This window comes from Dreissena polymorpha, chromosome 1, assembly GCF_020536995.1.
Source record: "Dreissena polymorpha isolate Duluth1 chromosome 1, UMN_Dpol_1.0, whole genome shotgun sequence".
NCBI lineage: Eukaryota > Metazoa > Mollusca > Bivalvia > Myida > Dreissenidae > Dreissena > Dreissena polymorpha.
The window spans coordinates 1,118,315-1,139,156 of record NC_068355.1 but is presented as its reverse complement, the minus strand read 5'-3'; the positions used below and the strand labels follow the sequence as shown (position 1 = coordinate 1,139,156).

The window sequence follows — 20,842 nt, the reverse complement described above, 5'->3', positions numbered from 1 at the left end:
CGATCAGGGCACAACCAACTCAATGCACACATGCATAAAAAATACAGACTGGCCCCGTCACCGACCTGTCCGTGTGGCACAGAAGACCAAACAGCTGAACACATCCTCCAAAGATGTAAACGTCACGACCAGGAGCGAGCTACAAAGTGGCCCCAGGACACAACCCTCCATCAGAAACTTTATGGAGACGTGGATGACCTGAGACGGACCACATCATTTATTGAAGAAACTGGTGTGATCGTGTAGAGCGAACGCCAAGAAGAAGAAGAAGTAGATATCCTTTAATCTGCATTTACTTGTAGAAAATGACAACAATATATAATTATCATATAATTACATATACTTGTGTGATTTCTGTGAATTTATGACATAGCCCTCATACTGATCACACATGATTTTGATATGGGGAGTCAAGCAAAACAGGTGTCCTTAGCTCAAAGTCACCTGTAATATTTTAAATGTAAAAGTTTAGCATATACAGATAGTCCACACTGCAACTTCATCATTAACCATGACATATAGAAATAATATACCACTTATTTGAAGAAAGCATGTCACATGCAGGTTTTTGACCCCTTGCACAAAAATCAAAGCCACTTTTAGAAATCAAAGGTCAATTATTTAAATAGTGCAGCTAATTTTCAAATAATTATACACATTCATAACCATTTGCCTAGCTGGTTGCCAAGTGAGTCATATAGTTATTTAGCCGTTTAAGCATTTGAATGTGTATATTTTTGTGAAGAACTACAGTCAATCTTGTGGATGCGACCACTTGTATTAAGCGACCTTTGTCTAATGCGACTATTTTGAAATCCCACGGAGCTTTTTCGCTATATAATGATATTGTATAAAGCGACTTTTGTCTTACGCGACCAGCGACCGCTGATTTTTGTGTATTTTGATGTCCGAATCTTGAATTAAGCGACCACTAGGAGGTAATAGTGGTTAATCTATTGATCTTTCAGGGACAAATCCGGGTTAATTGTTTATCTAAGCCGATAAGATGTACTGTTACACCTCTGCTTTGTTTTCACACCAACCATTATGATTATGCTTTGTCTCGTTGACTGGTTCTGACCTGTATTGTTGTAGACTGCGTATCAATTTATTGAGTTGAAGAATAGAGGAACGTATTGCGCACAATCTACAGCTTAAATAGTTTACTATGTGGATCGTTAAGAGACAACGCCGAGTTTTCTTGAGTATAGATAACAGGTGCAGAAACAATGCACTGTATGCGACAAACATTTCCTGAGAAGTGCGGAAAATAAACTATTAATCGGCAATATCTGTCGAAATCCGTACATTACCAATTTGTAATTATGCTAATTAGTAGATATTTGTTAGCCAATCACATTGTTATTTACTTAATAAATTTTCCAATCAGGTCTGTTTGTTTGTTTTCAATTGGTGTGTTTTAATTTTTTCAGCTCATTATGTATCATAATCGAGTCAGATTTCCTGAAGCGTACATGCAGAAATTAAATTGTCAAAACGAAAAGTGTTAACGTTGAACGAGAAAATTCGGGTTTTGGAATTGTCAAAGAGTAAAAGTGCACGTAAAATCGCAGATGAGTTTGGAGTCGGTAAAACTCAAATTCAGAACATTCTTAAGCGTAAAGCCGAGGTGCTTGAAGACGTGGAAAATAATGTGTCAGGTGAAAAAAAACGCGCGAGGTGCACGAGGAACGAGGACATTAATGATCTTGTGTTAACGTTGTTTAAGGATGCAACAACGAGGAGAATGCCTGTGTCAGGCCCTCTCACTTGTGCTCAGGGCCTTAGATTTGCGTAAGACTTAGGATTTGAGACGTTTCAAGGCTTCCACTGGCTGGTCAGCTTCGTTTCTCCGCACATTTTTAGCCAAATTATTTGTTATCAGGAAAAATATTTCCTTGTCTATGTTGTTTTTGCAAATAAATATGTACACACAATTCATTTATAATAAATGGCAATTTATAATAAGTGAAAAAATAAAACATATTATAAGTAAAATATTGTTTATGTATTGTGTTTATATTCATTTAATTATAATAGTTAAAATCATTGTGGACAAAAGAGATTTTCCTTCATATAGATTAAAATTGAGGGTAAGCATTCTTCCAGAATGGCCTTTTTTTATTTAAAGACCATTTTATTAAGAGACCACTTTTGATTACTCCCTTGAGTGGTCTCTTAATACAAGATTGACTGTACTTGCTTTGAGATGAATTAAATGCATGCATTCAATAATTATTTCTATTCAATTTATTGATTACTATCAACTAGAAGATTTCAAGTATCAGGTAATAAGTGGTTGTCACATTAGATAAAATCCCCCTCCTTGCTTAATTAGCAAACTGCGCAGTTGGCTCACGTGTTAAAAATTGGCCAATAATAACTTGTTTATATAACCTTGGGTAACTTAATGTTCTGCACTGTAGTCAACTAAAAAGTCAGATGTGCAACTTTGGCTCGACAATAAGGACAAAATTGTGAGTTTTATTCTGTATCCTAATATTTGTATTATTTTGATCAGTTGTTTTCATTATTTTACATATATAGTTAATGATATATTGCAAGCCAAAATAAAGTTGTCAATGAATGCTTTTAAAAATAAGAAACTTTATATATAGACAAACAAACAAAGTTTGAAGAAAGCGGTTTCGCCAGCAACCATGTTGGTTGATTGTTTGGTCTGTTGATACATGTAGGTTGATATATAAGCATTTCTTTTCATAATAAAGGGGCATGAAACTTGTCATGCCCCACAGTCGAAGGGAGTAGTGTATATATATATAGTGATCATTAAATTGTTTGCTTTGATCAGAGTAAAAATGGAAGACTGGCAGTCATCTGTGGCTGTTAAGTGGTTGAATTCCATTTTAATTAATACTATCAATGATTGCAATATTTTGCTTCACATATTTTCATTGACAACATTTAAAATGGTTGACTGGCAGCAGTTTCTGGAATTTTTATTTATATGACTAATGGCCATTTTCTGCCCCAAAGTTTGTTGTTTGCATTACTAACGCAATTTATGTCCTTCTTAGTAGATCTGAACTAAAATTGGTAAATGATAAAACAGCTTTAAATGAAAATCACTCATTCTTTTAATGCACCCACATTCATAAGGGGTATATTGATAAACTTGTCTGTCCATATTATTGTTTAATAGGACTCTGAAAGCTTGCTGGAATCATGCCTCTGGGGTCAAAACAAGCAAGACCTAAATGGTCACATGAGTTACACAGAAAACTCTTCGTCTATAAGTTTGTTAAAATCATGCGAGAGGGGAGGGTCAAATAGTTAATAAAGACTTAAAAAAAAAAATATAATCTCTCTTGAAAGTAATTTTTTCGTGAGAGCATCTTGGCCCTTTTCTATTTTCTTACATCAAACTGCCACAAAAATAAGTAAATTATTTAGTATTTTTTAGCTTGACTATTCACCAAATAGTCAGAGATGTTCTACTTAACCATTTATAAGTTTTGTCTCTGGCGACTGCATTACCCTTTGGTTGATGTTAACACCCGTTACCCAACATCTTCAAATCTAGGGATGCAGTTCCATCAAAATTCATTCAAGTTTGCTTTCTACTAGGTAGGCAAAATACCTGCATTATCAGTTCCATTAAATTAATTTGAGTTTGGTTCCTACTTGAACAATTTGGGTGATGTCAAGTAATAAAAATACTGCTCAAATAATGTTAATTATTTGTATGCAACATTTTGTTGATTTTGATGTATTTTGTCAGATTTAAAATGAATGTATTTGCTGGAATCTTTCAATTAATAACTGTGAACTGCATTTGCCATTTTCTACCTTGGACCTTGACCTTTGACAGCTGTTAAAGATATGTGCATGTGGTTACCAAACATTAAAATATTTAGATTGAAAGACCAGCCATGCCACTGTTTTCTAGTCAAATGTGTTTTTAGCTCACCTGATTGCTCAGGTGAGCTTTTCTGACCGGTCTTTGTTCGTCGTATGTCCGTCCGTCCGTCCGTCCATCCATCCGTCTGTCCGTAAACATTTGCTCGTAAACACTCTAGAGGCCACATTTCTTGTCCCATCTTCATGAAACTTCGTCAGAAGCTTTATCCCAATGAAATCTCGGCGGAGTTCGAAACTGGGTTGTGCCGGGTCAAAAACTAGGTCACTAGGTAAAAAAAAAGAAAAACCTTGTAAACACTGTAGAAGTCACATTTTATGTTCAATCTTCATGTAACTTTGTCAAAATGTTTGTTTTAATGATATCTTGATTGAGTTCAAAAGTGGTTCCTGTGTGTTGAAAAACATGGCCGCCAGTGGGCGGGGCAGTTTTCCTTATTTGGCTATAGAGAAACCTTGTAAACACTCTTGAAGTCACAATTTTTGCCCAATCATCATGAAAGTTGGTCAAAACATTGGTTTTATTGATTTCCAGGGGGCGGGGCAGTTTTCTCTATATGTATATAGTGAAAATATGGGAACACTCTAGAAGGCCCCTTTTTTGGTCCAATGTTCATGAAATTTGGTAAGAACATGTGTTTTTTAGATATGACAGTTGAGTTCGAAAATGGTTCGGATCGGTAAAAAAGCATGGCCGCTGGGGGGGGGGGGGGTCAATTTCCTTATATTTATATAGTAATAACAGCTTTTGAACACTATATAGGTTATCATGTCAAGGGAAGTAACTGCAAATGAAAAATTATGTTGAACTGACAGAGTTGTCTCCCTTTTTAAAATATTTGTTTTAAGCACAATAAGATTAAGTGGAATTAATTATAAATGATAGTTTTACATTCTGAAGATACATGTAGCAAACTTTTGAATATGTTTTTTATTGTTTGATGATTCTGTACAATATGGCATTCTTTTGTCAAACAATTAAAGCAAGACTATACGATTTTTATTTCCTGTTAAATTGTAATATATTGATAAATACATGTTACAATAACACAAAATAGGCAAAATATTAAAGACGAATTTCATAAAAGACAAAGACAAATTAGCGCCCCGAGCTGATGGTGGCGAAGATATTTGTACATATTTTCCTACAATAACCGAAGAATTCGTCTTTTTATTAGGATCGGAGTTAGTGTTCGTGTGTCGAATGAATAGACATCGCTGCAGGAATTTAAAAACAACCATTAAACTAAATTAAGATTCACTACGTACATGCATGATATACATTCTGGCGAATTCGACTGTACAGAAATTTTCGATTTCAGAATTAAATATCTCGCTTATTTCGCATTTTTCGACACATGTTCTTCTTAAGTTTTATTATCCCCTGCCAGAGGCGGAGGGATATTGTTTTGGCGTTGTCCGTCCGTCCGGCTGTCCGTCCGTCCGGCACTTTTGTGTCCGGAGCCATATCTTGGAAGTTCTTTGGTGGATTTCATTTAAACTTGGTATGAGTATATATATGCATAAGAGGATGATGCACGCCAAATGGCATTGTACACCATCTGTTAAAAACAGACTTATGGCCCTTTGTATCTTGAAAAAATGCTTTTTAGTGTCCGGAGCCATATCTTGGAAGTTCTTTGGCGGATTTCATTGAAACTTGGTATGAGTATATATATGCATAAGAGGATGATGCACGCCAAATGGCATTGTACACCATCTGTTAAAAACAGACTTATGGCCCTTTGTATCTTGAAAAAATGTTTTTTACTATAGGCACTTTTGTGTCCGGAGCCATATCTTGGAAGTGCTTTGGCGGATTTCATTTAAACTTGGTATGAGTATATATATGCATAGGCGGAGGGATATTGTTTTGGCGTTGTCTGTCCGGCTGTCCGTCCGTCCGTCCATTCGTCCGTCTTCCTTTGTCTTAGTTTTGTGTTATTGTCCTCCGTCCGTCCATCTATCATTATGTTCATCCGTCCAATTTGCACCCATCCTCAAACAAAGCATATGTTGCGGGGGATACCTTGGGCCTTTCAGGCCCTCTTGTTTTAAATTATATTGAAATGTTTAACCTTGTTAACACTCTAGAGGTCACATTATTTTCCGATCATCATGAAACTTGGTCTGAAGATTTGTCCCAATGATATCTTGGAACATGGCTGCTGGGAGGGGGGCAGTTTTCTCATTATGCCCCCCCCCTTTTGAAGAAGAGGGGTTATATTGTTTTGCTCATGTCAGTCTGTCCGTCCACCCACCAGATGGTTTCAGGATGATCACTCAAGAGCGCTTATGCCAAGGATCATGAAACTTCATAGGTACATTGATCATGACTCGCAGATGACCCCTATTGATTTTCAGGTCACTAGGTCAAAGGTCAAGGTCACAATGACCCGAAATAGTAAAATGGTTTCCGGATGATAACTCAAGAACGCTAATGCCTAGGATCATGAAACTTCATAGGTACATTGATCATGACTCGCAGATGACCCCTATTGATTTTTAGGTCACTAGGTCCAAGGTCAAGGTCACGGTGACCCAAAGCAGTAAAATGGTTTCCGGATGATATCTCAAGAACGCTTATGCCTAGGATCATGAAACTTCATAGGTACATTGATCATGACTCGCAGATAACCCCTATTGATTTTCAGGTCACTAGGTCAAAGGTCAAGGTAACGATGACCCGAAATAGTAAAATGGTTTCCGGATGATAACTCAAGAACGCTTATGCCTAGGATCATGAAACTTCATAGGTACATTGATCATGACTTGCAGATGACCCCTATTGATTTTCAGGTCACTAGGTCAAAGGTCAAGGTCACGGCGACCTGAAATAGTAAAATGGTTTCTGGATGATAACTCAAGAACGCTTATGCCTAGGATCATGAAACTTCATAGGTACAATGATCATGACTCGCAGATGACCCCTATTGATTTTCAGGTCACTAGGTCAAAGGTCAAGGTCACGGTGACCTAAAATAGTAACATGGTTTCTGGATGATAACTCAAGAACGCTTATGCCTAGGACTAAGGTTCATGAAACTTCATAGGTATATTGATCATGACTCGCAGATAACCCCAATTGATTATCAGGTCACTAGGTCAAAGGTTAAGGTCACAGTGCCAAATAACGTATTCACACAATGGCTGTCAAGGTCATGGTGACTCAACTTAGAAAAATGGTTTCCGGATGATAACTCAAGAATGCTTACGCCTAGGATCATGCAGCTTCATAGGTACATTGATCATGACTCGCAGATGAAATAATGATGAAACTTGACCAGGATGTTTGTCTGGACAATATCTAGGTCAAGTTTGACATTTGGTAAAGATTGAATGAACCGACTCCTCTCAGGTGAGCAAACTAGGGCCATCTTGGCCCTCTTGTTAATCATTTAAAGTAAACCTTGTGTTTAAGCATCAAAGCCATACATGTTTGTACTGGTGGAGGTCTCGAGCTGCGAGACGGGAGAGGAGGCGGGCGGTTAACAGTTACTAATCTCTTTCTGACAACAGTTTTTTTCAGGATGGCTCGTTCCAGTCAGCCTGCAGGGAAGCCATTTATGTGCCCCGTAGTGTTATGTGTTGCTGCAGAGGTAAACACATCACTGCCAATCTCATATTCTTCCAATATGAAGCTCGTGTCCAGGGCCAAATGTGGTTGCTCTTGTATGAATTGTGGTATGTTGACTGCATTGCAATTGCTTGTGTGCTCCGTAGGTGGAAGTTGAGAGTTGAATTGAGTTGACACAGTTGAGTAGAGTTGTTGGTTGAGGCGCAGATCATCATGGGAGATAGAGAATGCTATAACTGCCATCGTACTGGACACATGGCGCGTGAATGTCCGGATGGTGATAGACGTGGAGGTGGTGGTGGTGGCAGACGTAAGTGAAAAACCTTTTGCATTCTTTAAATTGTTTTATAAATGAAGTGTCTGTTATAATACTATTATGACCAGTAGTAAATAAATTTTAAACACAAATGTTCCAGGGGCACATGTAACGATGCAGAAAAATGTGTTTTCTTATAAAACATTTGATACAGGTTTTGCATGTACTGAATAAGAATGCATGTACTTGCATGATTTTGTCTTGTGGTAAAAAAATAAATTCCCCTGGTTCTGTAGCTCGTGGTGGCGGTGCTGGTGGCAACAAGTGCCACAACTGTGATGAGGTTGGTCACATTGCACGTGAATGTCCGAGCAAGGACTCCGGGTCCCGAGGTGGCGACAGAGGTGGACCTAGACGTGGTGGTGGTAACATGGAGTGGTACAACTGCGGGGAACAGGGACACATCTCACGCGAGTGTGACAAAGAACGAAAGCCAAGAGATGGTGGCAGGCGTGGAGGTGGAGACATAGAGTGCTACAAGTAAGCATGAACATTTTCTACATTCTTGTGTCGCGCATTATGTTGCAAAACATAGTGTTATGATTTCAAACTTTTGACGTTTGTTTTCAGTTCTTGTGCTTTGTGAAAAGTATAGGCAGAGAAATGAAAATTGTAAAAAGAGTCTCATAAAAAAAAAATGGTTGCATTAATCTCTAATAAACAAGGTATAAAACTTGAATTTATATGATTTTACAAAATGGCCTTGTGTATATTCCCAAGTGTGGCATTTTATCGTTCTAAAGTCCCAGTTTAACAGACTGTTTTAATGACAAAATGACAACAACCCTGGTTTTATGCTGACTTGTTAATTCAGGGTACCCTTTTATCCATATAAAGTTGTTCATGGAATGGTGATGTTAAGCATATATATATATAAATATATATTGTGCATTTTAGCTGTCATGAGACTGGTCACATCTCTAGAGATTGTCCCTCGTCCTCTGGTGGTGGCGGTGGTGGTCGTCGAGAGGGAGGCAGCTACGGTGGTCGGGATGGTGGTGGTCGTCGACCTCCTGGCAAGTGCTACGAGTGTGGTGAGGAGGGACACCTTGCCCGCCATTGCCCGGAGATAATTTTCATCGGGCGAATTTGCTCATAATAAATCATGGTTAATGAGATGTCTAAGTAATGTTTCTGTGTAAAATTGGTTTATTTAAAAAAATCAGAAGAGCATGTAAGAAAAGTTGATAGCTAAATCTGTGTAGACTGGTGCATAAACGAGTATCATGACATGACATCTCGTCAAATTGGTTAAATGATGAACACATCTTAAGATGGGCACACACAAGTTGAAGTTGAACAATAATTAAATATTTAATGAAAACATTTCTGTGTGATAGGTAATTTTCATTATAATGAAGGAAAAGGAATGTATTCATCAAACAGCCAATTTTGGTGAAGTGTTATTCATAAATTGTCCATTTAGTTAGGGTTGCAATGGGCAGTTTTTAACGTACTGCAAGACAATACTATAATAGTGTACTGGACAAGCTAACCCTAAAAACTCCGAAGGTGTAGTTAGGAGGATTCTATCATAGTAACAACTGATGTGGTTTGGGAACATTTACTATGGTATAACGAGTGTTTCAGGTTGGCAAGGGATACATTGGAAGCAGGAATGTGAAATATTTATATAAAAAAATGTCCGTTATCGTAGGTGGCGTCGTTTGGGAGGTGGTTGGGTAAAGGTATTATTGCAAATGATTACTCCAGTCACCGTTTCTGATACTTTGGGGTTTTGGTGATTAGTTCAAAGTATCCCATTTTATTCAGTAGATTCATCTTATTGATGGGGCCCAGGAGGTGTTGACATCTGTGCCTGATTATGTTTGACACGGAATGCTTAAATATATAAGGTTTATGCATTTGGATAGTTGGGACTTCCGGAAATCCAAAAAAGCTATTTAAAACGCTTGGATGTGGGGAGGTTTGTGGTGTAGGTTGTATTCTCTATTTACAGGGGTTGATTATAATGTTAATAAAGCCCTGTAATTAGAGCGTGACATGACTACAGTGTTCTCATAAAGGCAGCTCGCGTATTAAAGGAGGTATTAAGGGATATCTGTATATAGAATGTATGACCTTGGAATTGTAATTGTTCTGTTATATTTAACATTTTATGTGGTTTTTAAAGTATTTAATGCTATGTGGCAAAATTTGGTAATTGTGAAACATTTATTTGTATTTGATTCGTCTTTTGTAGTACATTTGTTAAATGTTGGAACAACATGTGGAGTGTGAAAATAATAAAAAGTCGTTAATTATTGCGAGTTTTGTTGTGCTATTTAGGAATGCAGTACTTTGCGTAACGCAAATTAAAATACACATCCAATGATCGGAAATCAGTAATGTGACAATTAAAATTATTGACTAGATTGAGATATTATGTCCATCATGTCTCATTGTTGGTATGTGACCAGTTTCTATAATTATGCCCCCACAAACTAAGTTAAAGGGGTTATATGAGAACTTGTCGGTCGGTCTGTCCGTATTAAAGGGGCCTTTTCACAGATTTTGGCATTTTTTAACTTATTCCTTAAATGCTTTATATCGATAATTGTAAACATTGGATCGTAAAAGCTCCAGTAAAAAATCAAGAATAAAATTTAAAAAAGGAAAAGAACATTGCCCGGACCAGGTTTCGAACCAGTGACCCCTGGAGTCCTGCCAGAGTCCTGAAGTAAAAATGCTTTAGCCTACTGAGCTATTCCGCCGAGTACATATTCTTGAAATATTTTATACCTTATATAAGCAATCTTCGTAGTTTCACAAAATTTAACGACAAAAACAGAACTCTACAAATTATTCAATCGTTTCGCGTTGCAACGCTTTATAATTTTTAGGTTTTAAAATCTTCAAAAGATGCATATAATGGCTATATTAGATCATGGTAAATGTTCAGTATTACTGTTTCCTCACAAATATAACTAAAACGAAAATTTGCGAATCTGAAACAACTTTTTTCAAATTTGTCAATTTACCAAAGCGTGAAAAGATCCCTTTAAGTGTCGCCTCCAATCTTCATTAAACATTGTCAGATGTATCTAGATGATGTCTAGGTCAAGTTCGAATATTGGTCATGCCAGGTCAAAAAACTAGGTAACGGGTTTACTTAGTGGGCACTATCTCATTCAAGTAGTTTTCATCTGAGCTTCACCAAACTTGATTAGAAGTTATGTCTAGGCCAAGTTCGAACATGGGTCATTGCAGGTCAAAAACTGGGTCACTTGGGGCGTTTTGAACATTGAGCATGGTGTCCGCTCTTTAAATTCAGGGGTGTGATTTTTCCGCGGATCGGGACAAAGGGGGTCACTTCTGATTCGCGTAAATTCGTTTAAAAAAAATGTGGGGGGGGGGGGGGGGAGTGGGTACCACCGGATTCCGCGGACGTATTTCATAAGTGTTCGCGGGTCGCGAAATTATCCGCATTTTACACTGGTAGATTCTGCCTAAGCATTTTTAAAACGAGCGATATAATTGGCTGTCGTTTCCCAATCTTCCAATTAAAATCGGTTTCTTAAAATGTGTTAGGTATTTCAAAGCTGTTTCGCTTGCAAATGGCGCCGTTGTGAACCGAAAATTAAGATAATTGACAAATAACAATCGAATTAACGACTGACATCATATAGTTTCATAGGAATAATGAAATGTGTTTGTCAACGAAAAAGACTACGTTTTAGATACAAGCAACACATATTTTTTTTAGAAATTTGCACAGTGAACTTTTGTCACGGAAACCAGTGTGAGTAAATTGGAGTGCAGTCTACTCGCGAAGTAAAACAATTTAGAAGAGTATCGTTCGAACCATAGGCGCTCGATGTCAATTACAATGTTTTTTTTTATTTATTTATATTTTAGTTACCGTTGTTTATTATAATGCACGCACATACTAAATTAATAAAAATCTTCCGACAAAACGTCTTCTTAAAAAAAAAGAAAGTTCGACTATGTATGTATAGATATTGACAAGGTAAATCACTCGCCATTTTCTAAAGCAACGGAAGTGCGTCATTCGTCATTATGCATAATTAAATCGCTGTCGCCCTGCTCGCTTATTGAAATGCGCGGGGACCCTCGCTCTTTATACACAATAACAGCCACTAAACACTGGGTGTCAGATTTGATTTTTGACGTGCTGAATTTTTTCTGGAAATAACCATGGCAGACGAAATCAAGTTAAACAATTGGTAAGGAATGATTCATGTGTATGCAATTTACAATATCTTTTGTTGATTGCTCCATTAATTGAGTGAAACAAAAGTTACAATGATGTATTACATCGTCTGTGGATGTTTCTGTTGAAACCGAAAGAAGACGGAGAAAGAACGAGGTTCTCCGTCTGCGCGCGCATGACAATAAGCGAGCGGGGTGACAGAGATTTAATTATGCATAATGACGCACTTCCGTTGCTTTAGAAAATTGCGAGTGATTTACCTTGTCAATATCTATGTACATAGGGTTAGTCGAACTATCTTTTTAGTCGAACTATGTACATAGTCGAACTATCTTTTTTTAAGAAGACGTTTTGTCGGAAGATTTTTTATAAATTTAGTATGTGTATGCATTATAATGAACAACGGGTAACTAAAAAAAAAAAAAAAATACATTAAAAAAACATTGTCATTGACATCGAGCACAGGAATTTGAAATTCTATCCATAAAGCTAATCTAATTGCTAAATAAAAAAAAATACCCCTATATAGTATATAATCTTTATACTATATAGGGGTATTTTTTTATTTCGCCATTAGATTAGCTTTATGGATAGAATTTCAAACTCCTGGGCATCGAGCGCCTATGGTTCGAACATGGAAATAGACAAACGTGATTTGATTTATATGTAAGTGGATCTGTGTATAATCAGATTTATGTGCATATTCTGCTTTATTATGTTTGTCACGCTGTTCAGTTAACTGAAATAGCATTGAACTGAAGATGTGAAATGCAAGATATTGAAAGGCAAACAAATTAAATATATTAATATTACTCAGTTTAATACATCATTAACACAAGAAGAACACTCGAGTGTGTTTGTTTATATTACGTCTATTTACTGTATTTCAATACATAAAAAACTGCTGCTATTGATCACAATAAATACTGTTTACTTTGCATGCTCAGTATGTTAAATGTGAAGTTTAACAGGTTTTTATAAAGAAATATTGTTATGAAGTTCAAAAAAATTGTTTATTTTAATGACTGTTTTAAGGATTGTCATTTCGTTATGCGCATCATTCGCGTAGTCAAAATCAGTCGACAGAATTTTCCTCCCCTCTGACTTTGCCTCAATCACACCCCTGCTAATTCAAGTTGTTTTCATCCGATCTTCACCAAACTTAATCAGAAGTTGTATCTAGATGATGTCTAGGTCAAGTTTGAATATGGGTCACCTCAAAAACTAAGTCACGGGGTCACTTAGTGTGTTTTCAACATCGGCTGATTTTTGTGACGACAACATGCAAAATATTCTATGTCAATGCGGCATGTGGGGACATTCGTCACGTCTGTGACAAAGCTCTAGTTTGTGGTGGTTAAAACAGTTCAAAGGCATTTAACAACTTCTTAATAATTCCGTTTTATAACTACTGAAGCATATCGGAGCAACATAATCCAGAATCTATTAGTTGAAATCACTTAAGACCATTTGTCACATTCCCTGTAGGTCTTTATGACGCTTCATAGCTATGGATGGAAACTTAAGGGCCTGGACGTGGAACACTTGACAAGGCCAACTTACGTTATTAAAATATGTTAGTATTCGGTGGAGCACACGTAGAATACACGCTTCATAAACTGACACAATGACCGCGTATGGACAATCCGAGAATCGATAAATTGACCGCCGCCATATTGGCTATCACGTGACCCCGTCGCCATCTTAGAACTTAAGAATTTGACAAATAACAGCATTCTATACATAGATGGTGACGTCACTACGTTATTGTCACCTCTATACTAAGACGCATCACATTCCCCTGGTTTGGGGAATTATGCTTCTGCCAAAGTAGTTCTGTGTAGAAATGAAAATGTTAATAATGAAAGAAAAGTCGTTTTTTATTGTGTGTTTAAAATGGAATGTTGTTTAAAGAAATGTTATTTTATAATGTTAAATGTGATTTTGAATCTTTATTAAGACTGATAGCGATTCTTAGAAGCACGATTACCTGACCAACTTTCGCTTTGACTTTTCACTCGTAAAAGAAGTGCTACCCACAATTCCTTTCGCGTTAGTACACAGGTCAGTAAGACCGGTGTGTACACAATGAAATAACAGCGATGTAGAACTTATCCATCAAATTCTTCACGTAATAATTAAGGCCGAATTTGCTGTATTTTTTAAATAAAAACTTTCAGTTATACCTTTTGCGTAAAACAATTATTTATTTTTCAATTTTATTTTTCGAAAATAATTATAAAGGTTATTTCCGCATAGAAAGTCTGAAGAAAACTTTTTGAATTTTAATGTTTATAATTACGGATATGTTAATTTATAGTGAAATTTTTATGCCCCCCTTCAAAGAAGAGGGGTTATATTGCTTTGCACAAAGGTCGGTCGGTCGGTCGGTCCGTCCACCAGGTGGTTTCCGGATGATAACTCAAGAACGCTTAGGCCTAGGATCATGAAACTTCATAGGTACATTGATCATTGATCATGACTCGCAGGTGACCCCTATTGATTTTGAGGTCACTAGGTCAAAGGTCAAAGTCACTGTGACCCGAAATAGTAAAATGGTTTCCGGATGATAATTCAAGAACGCTTATGCCTAGGATCATGAAACTTGATAGGTAGTTTGATCATGACTGGCATATGGCACCTTGTAAACACTCTAGAAGTTACAATTTTTGCCCAATCATCATTAAAGTTGGTCAAAACATTGGTTTTATTGATATCTCGGACGAGTTCGAAAATGGTCGAGATCGGTAAAAAAACATGGCCGCCAGTGGGCGGGGCATTTTTCTCTATATTTATATAGTGAAAACATGCCAGTGGGCGGGGCATTTTTCTCTATATGTATATAGTGAAAACATGTGAACACTCTAGAAGTCACATTTTTGGCCCAATCTTCATGAAATTTGGTCAGAACATTTGTTTCCTTGATATGAGAGTTGAGTTTGAAAATGGTTCCGGTCAGTTGAATAATATGGCTGCTGGGGGGGGACAGTTTTCCTTATTAGGCTATTGAGAAACCTTGTAAACACTCTAGAAGTCAAATTTTTGCCATTTTGTTGCCTAGAAAGTCAACAAACACTTCCGTTCCTTTAGCGACCAATACACCTCCAGCGATACCACCTACGAGTGCGCCGACAGGTCCGGCAACCGCTCCTCCGATCAGTGCTCCAGAAAGGCCCCCATGCATCCCAACACATGCTCCTGCTGCCTTTGCTCCCTGGCCGGTAGCAGCGTAATAGGGTGCAGCAATATGCGCTGTTACGCTACCTCCAACGCCATCGACATGCGTAAAAACCTCTGCCGCGGCTCCGGCGGTATTTGAAGCAAATTCCACGGCAATATTGCGATCTTTATTCGACATAGTTGTAATCTAAAATAAAATATGAACATACAAGAGTAAGGCTAATGTACCTAAATAGTAAGCTTACAAAATATGCATATTTACACCGAAACATTTGAAAACGAAACATCTATACTGATACTGGTTGGTATATGTATTCATCTTTATTTTTTCATTGTGTATTCTCGGCTCTCGTAATGTTTAAAATAAGGAGCCGCCTTGCTTTACACATTGCCACTACACACACATAATTTATGTATAGTTTCTAACACTGAGTTAAGTAGCCTAATTCATTAAATTTGCGTTTTAGTAATGTTCTGTCATTGTTGACGGACGAACGACGGACGGACAATAGACACGCAGACAAAGGACAATAGATGATCATAATATCTAACTCATAAGCAATTCGTGCTCCAGTATGCTTAAAATGGGGCGATAACTTGAGTGCTACTTGTCCAAACCCGCTAATTACCGAACGAATGCTTTATGGTGACAGGTCATTCAAATTAGAATCTCAATTTAGTGTACAATGTAAAATATTGCAATTCTTCGAAATAAGGGGTACATTGTTTTAATGTTACTGGTCCGACGTTACCAATTATTATACTTATTGGAGATGGTATTGTAAAACGGAATTTTATGCAAGTCTGGATCAATGGCTTAAAAATAAAGAACATGATGTGTTTAACATTAAGATTTATTCTGGTATTTTGAACAAAAGTGAGTAACTAACTCCTATCTCGCACCATTTTAGAGTCGCTTGGGATATTGTGCTTTCATAGATTCTGTGCAAATAAGATCAATATTGGCTTAGAATAGCAAGTATGTTTAAAGGGGCCTTTTCACAGATTTTGGCATTTTTTTAACTTATTCATTAAATGCTTTATATTGATAAATGTAAACATTGGATCGTAAAAGCTCCAGTAAAAAATCAAGAATAAAATTATAAAAAAAAAAGAACGTTGCCCGGAGCAGGTTTCGAACCAGTGACCCCTGGAGTCCTGCCAGAGTCCTGAAGTAAAAACGCTTTAACCTACTGAGCTATTCCGCCGGGTACACATTCTAGACGTATTTTATACGTTATATAAGCAACCTTCGTAGTTTCACAAAATTTAACGACAAAAACAGAACTCTCCAAATTATTCAATCGTTTCGCGTTGCAACGCTTTATAATTTTTAGGTTTTAAAATTGTCAAAAGATGCATATAATGGCTATATTAGAGCATGGTAAATGTTCAGTATTACTGTTTCCTCACAAATATCATAACCAAAACGAAAATTTGCGAATCTGAAACAACTTTTTTCAATTTTGTCAATTTACCAAAGCGTGAAAAGATCCCTTTAAAGATGGACGATGGAGAAATAGAATGTATATAATGTTCCATGATGCACGATGGACAGGCGGAAAAAATCCGAAGGCAGTCACATCAGCTCACCTTTGAGAACATCGTTCTATGACCTAATAGCAAAATATAATTTATAAACATGCATGCGTGAACATTAAGTCAGTTACTTTTATAAAAGTAGAAAATAAATACTAAAAAGTTAAACTGTTTTCAGAATATTCTAGAAATAAGACTGAACATTAAGTACTGGTACTCTAGATATAATTGGCATTCAATTAAATATCAATTCGAGCAGTAATTGACGTAAGTATCCACTTGTGGAACCACGGCATTTTCATGAACATGTTTTAAGCTACACATGCCACTTTGGTTTGCAACAACATAGCATTGTACAAGTATTGTATACTAAATTGGCAAAACCACTACATATTTGTAGCCCAAACTAGCTATATGGAAAAAGCATTTCACGCAGAAACATCACACTTATATATGAAGGTAATTAATATAATATACACTAACTTGCAAATTAAAACAAATATCTAAAAAACGATTTATTCAATATCATTATTTCAAATTATAATGTAATGCATTATTAGTTCAAATTATTGTTTTATTCATGTCCACAATCGATTTTCCCTATCATCATGCCAACATACGAAATAACTTCTGGTAAATTACGTTAAATTTAACTAGGAACCACGGGCAGTATATACTAATGAAGTCATTTTGTTATTTTCATAAATCTATTATGCTTAAGTTCTGTTGTTAGACATTTTGTGTGTTTACTTTCGGAATGAAAACATGAAAATGCGGACATGATATATAGATTTCTTTATCTAAGTACATATGTTGAACACAGATTAATTTTATTGCTCGGACCTTAACTATTGACCATTCAAGATGGCTCTTCGTTAGGTTTTCTGATCCTGGGTAAATACATGAATCTGTATTGGACACTAACCTACTGTTATATATAAATGCAACATTCAAAGGGTCGTCTTATTTTTATAAAACGCGTAGCGCTGTGGTTTATAGATACAATAACAATGCTATGGTCGTATTGTGTATGTTTATTGGTTAACTAGTCTTTGCGATTAAGTTCGTAGTTTTTTACAAAAACAAACTGAAGCGCTAATTTTAGTTACTACTACTACTACTACTACTACTACTACTACTACTTCTACTACTGCTGCTGCTGCTGCTGCTGCTGCTGTTTCTGCTGCTACTACTACTACTACTACTACTACTACTACTACTACTACTACTACTACTACTACTACTACTACAATTACTATTACAACTACCACTATAACTACTACTAAAACAACAACAACAACTACTACTACCACTACAACTACGACTACTACATGAAGTTCAATAGATACATGCAAAGCTATTCCTTAAACAAAAGACTTACATTTTATGTTCGACTTTGACTTCACACAGCGATCCAAGCCCGGCCGTCTACCTCTGTTGAATGCGGAGCTCACTGTAACGCCGGCGGCATATAATGCCTGTTACTTAACGAGGTGCCCTTTGAAAATTGATTAATCATTACACCGACCATTGTTCGCAAGTAGAGTTTTCCTGTTATTTAGGAAAACTGAATGACAAAAACCCAGTTTTTTTTAAAATGTAATGCATATACCCTTCAAATTGGTCGAGTGTTTCGGTCTATTATATTTCATGTATTAATTTCAAGACGTTTTCCACGTATTTCTTTGTGTATTTTTAGACGGGTATATGAAACCACAAGATTTCAAAGAAGACTATCAAGGACAGATATTCAGCTTTTCCAAAAATGTTATGCACTAACGTTTTAAACGGTCGACTGTGCCTACACACGAGGATATTGTAAGCTCTTATTTCATGACTAGTTATTTGCCTATTATTAGACAAAGACGAAACGGTTGAAGAATCAAAAACAAGCAATTTAAATGAAGAATATAAGGGAAGATAATCGGATTTTCTTAAAATGTAATGTATCCAAGTCGGTCAGGTTTACCTTCACACTGTGGTATTGTTCGGTTATTTGATATATATATATATATATATATATATATATATATATATATATATATATATATATATATATATATATATATATATATATATATATATATATATATATATATATATATATATATATATATATATATCAAATAACCGAACAATACCACAGTGTGAAGGTAAACCTGACCGACTTGGATACATTACATTTTAAGAAAATCCGATTATCTTCCCTTATATTCTTATTCTTATATATATTGTGACTTGCGTGAGCTCCCGCAGTCGCTGATTCGATCCCCAAACCGGGATTTTTTGCTACAATGATAACTGTAGAAATCTTCTACAATCGAGAAATTTAAATTAACAGTTAAAATTAAAGTAATGTGCACAGGATTGTGTGTTAATTGCGGGAAAAATGTAAACTAACTTAACAGTTTGTATGTTGTTGTCTTTGAGCCTGACAGGTTGTTGTGTGTGGCAATGCAAGTCTTAAAACCTTTCTTGTCACATTATCCAGATGCATGGCGTCATTATTATAGGGATAATACACGTTTTCGAGGGCATGATCATGTGCGGGCGGTCGACAAATCCGTTCCCGCCCGAGTGCGCAGTACGAGGGCAGAAACGGATTTTGAGAGCGCCCGAAGATGATCATGTCCAAGAAAATGTGTATTTTCGCTATTATTGCATAAACAAATCACACATACCAAAATAAATTAAAATAACATTGAAAACAATATGTCTTGTTCATTCGACACCGACAAAATAAATCGATTATTTCAATACAGTTCAAGGTTGTGTTTTACATATGCCTCACTCGGTCATCATCCGAAATGACGAGGCTTTACCTTCGGATAGGCAGTTTTCGATTTAAAATGTATTTAAACAGTGGATTAATGCAAAGTTGAAATGCAGCCGCGCAAAGTAAGAAATGAGGAATTATTTTGGAATTTACACCCGGGGAGGGGGTAACTTCAAATATACGGGTATATTGGGGTGTGCCGATTTTATGGGGTGTGTTTTTCGACTAAAATTATAGATATGGGTATGGTTTTGATCATCTAAGTATATGGGTATTGAAATCAGAAATTTGCTTGTATATAAATGCATATAGATTTGAAAGTATCAGTATCAAATTGGGTATGATAAATGTCATTCTTGTATATAAATGGGTATCAAAACGTAAATTTCGGTAGCGGGAAAGATATAATAGCAAATTCAATAAGTATACTGTATTGATATAAAAGAGATTAAACTAGTATGAAATGTGTCCACTTAATCAAATTCTAGTATTTAAATGGGTCCAGTTTATCAAACTTATTGTATTGAAATGGGTCTTTTTTCCCAATGGTATCGTATACAAATGGGTAAGCTTTTTCAAAATCTTGTATCAAAATGGGTCTACTTTATCAGATTTCCGGTATAAAAATGGGTCATATTTCGGTAGTATCAGCGAGACACCACTACCCTAAAATTTGGGAAGTTAACCATCCCCCCCCCCCCCCCGAGAATTTACAACAGGAACGTTGAAGGTACTTAAACACTTACAATTACAGCATAGTCTTTTGAAAGTGTTGAGTAAATAACCTTAACTTCATTGACGTTGCCAATAAAATAAAGCTGTTGTCAAGAGAGTGCAGATGGTATAATTTGAAAAGTGGATTGAAATAGTCATTAACCCTGCATGCATGAGGAAACTGGTGCTTATTCAGTTCCCCATTTATGCTTGGAAAGTCGTCGAAGGCTGGAGAAGGGAAGTAACTGCGCGTGGACCAGATTATGGCTATGAAAAACACATAACAGGGCTTGAACGGCACATGAATCGCTTTGTTTATACACGATTTCTCCCGTTCAAGCCCTCCTTTTGCCAAGTTTCTGCACCCCGCCAGAGGGCATTATAGATAGAGTTTATGCAATAATATATTAACACACCCTGATAACGTGACCGCATGGACCTTTATTTTTTAACATGATGTTTGCCCGTTTGAAAATAAATATAACAGTCCCGTTTATGCACTAAAGCTTAATGATCTTTGCCAAGTTACGGAACGGAGACCATCTTGCTGAAGGACGCCATTAAATCGATAATGGAAACCTGATATAATAGTAGATAAAGTGAATTATTATACTTGCGGGTGTATTGCTGAAGAAAGAGAGTAAAACATGCCCATCACAGTTAGTTTTGTACATGTGGATAATGATT

General features: G+C 36.4%; 1 protein-coding gene and 1 long non-coding RNA gene across 2 annotated transcripts in view; both read left to right on the top strand.

Moving 5' to 3' along the window:
- The first annotated feature begins 6,428 nt into the window (after positions 1-6,428).
- LOC127868616 (uncharacterized) overlaps positions 6,429-20,842 on the top strand; it is a 61,145-nt gene continuing 46,731 nt past the window's right edge. The window contains exon 1 of the long non-coding RNA XR_008044202.1: positions 6,429-6,490. This is a non-coding gene — a long non-coding RNA (uncharacterized LOC127868616). The remainder of the gene's footprint in view (positions 6,491-20,842) is intronic.
- Positions 7,360-10,036, top strand: LOC127868564 (DNA-binding protein HEXBP-like). The gene is made up of 3 exons (XM_052410439.1): positions 7,360-7,766; positions 8,009-8,252; positions 8,670-10,036. Exons 1-3 carry the CDS (start codon positions 7,670-7,672, stop codon positions 8,869-8,871), a joined length of 543 nt encoding a protein of 180 aa, XP_052266399.1. The 5' UTR covers positions 7,360-7,669; the 3' UTR covers positions 8,872-10,036.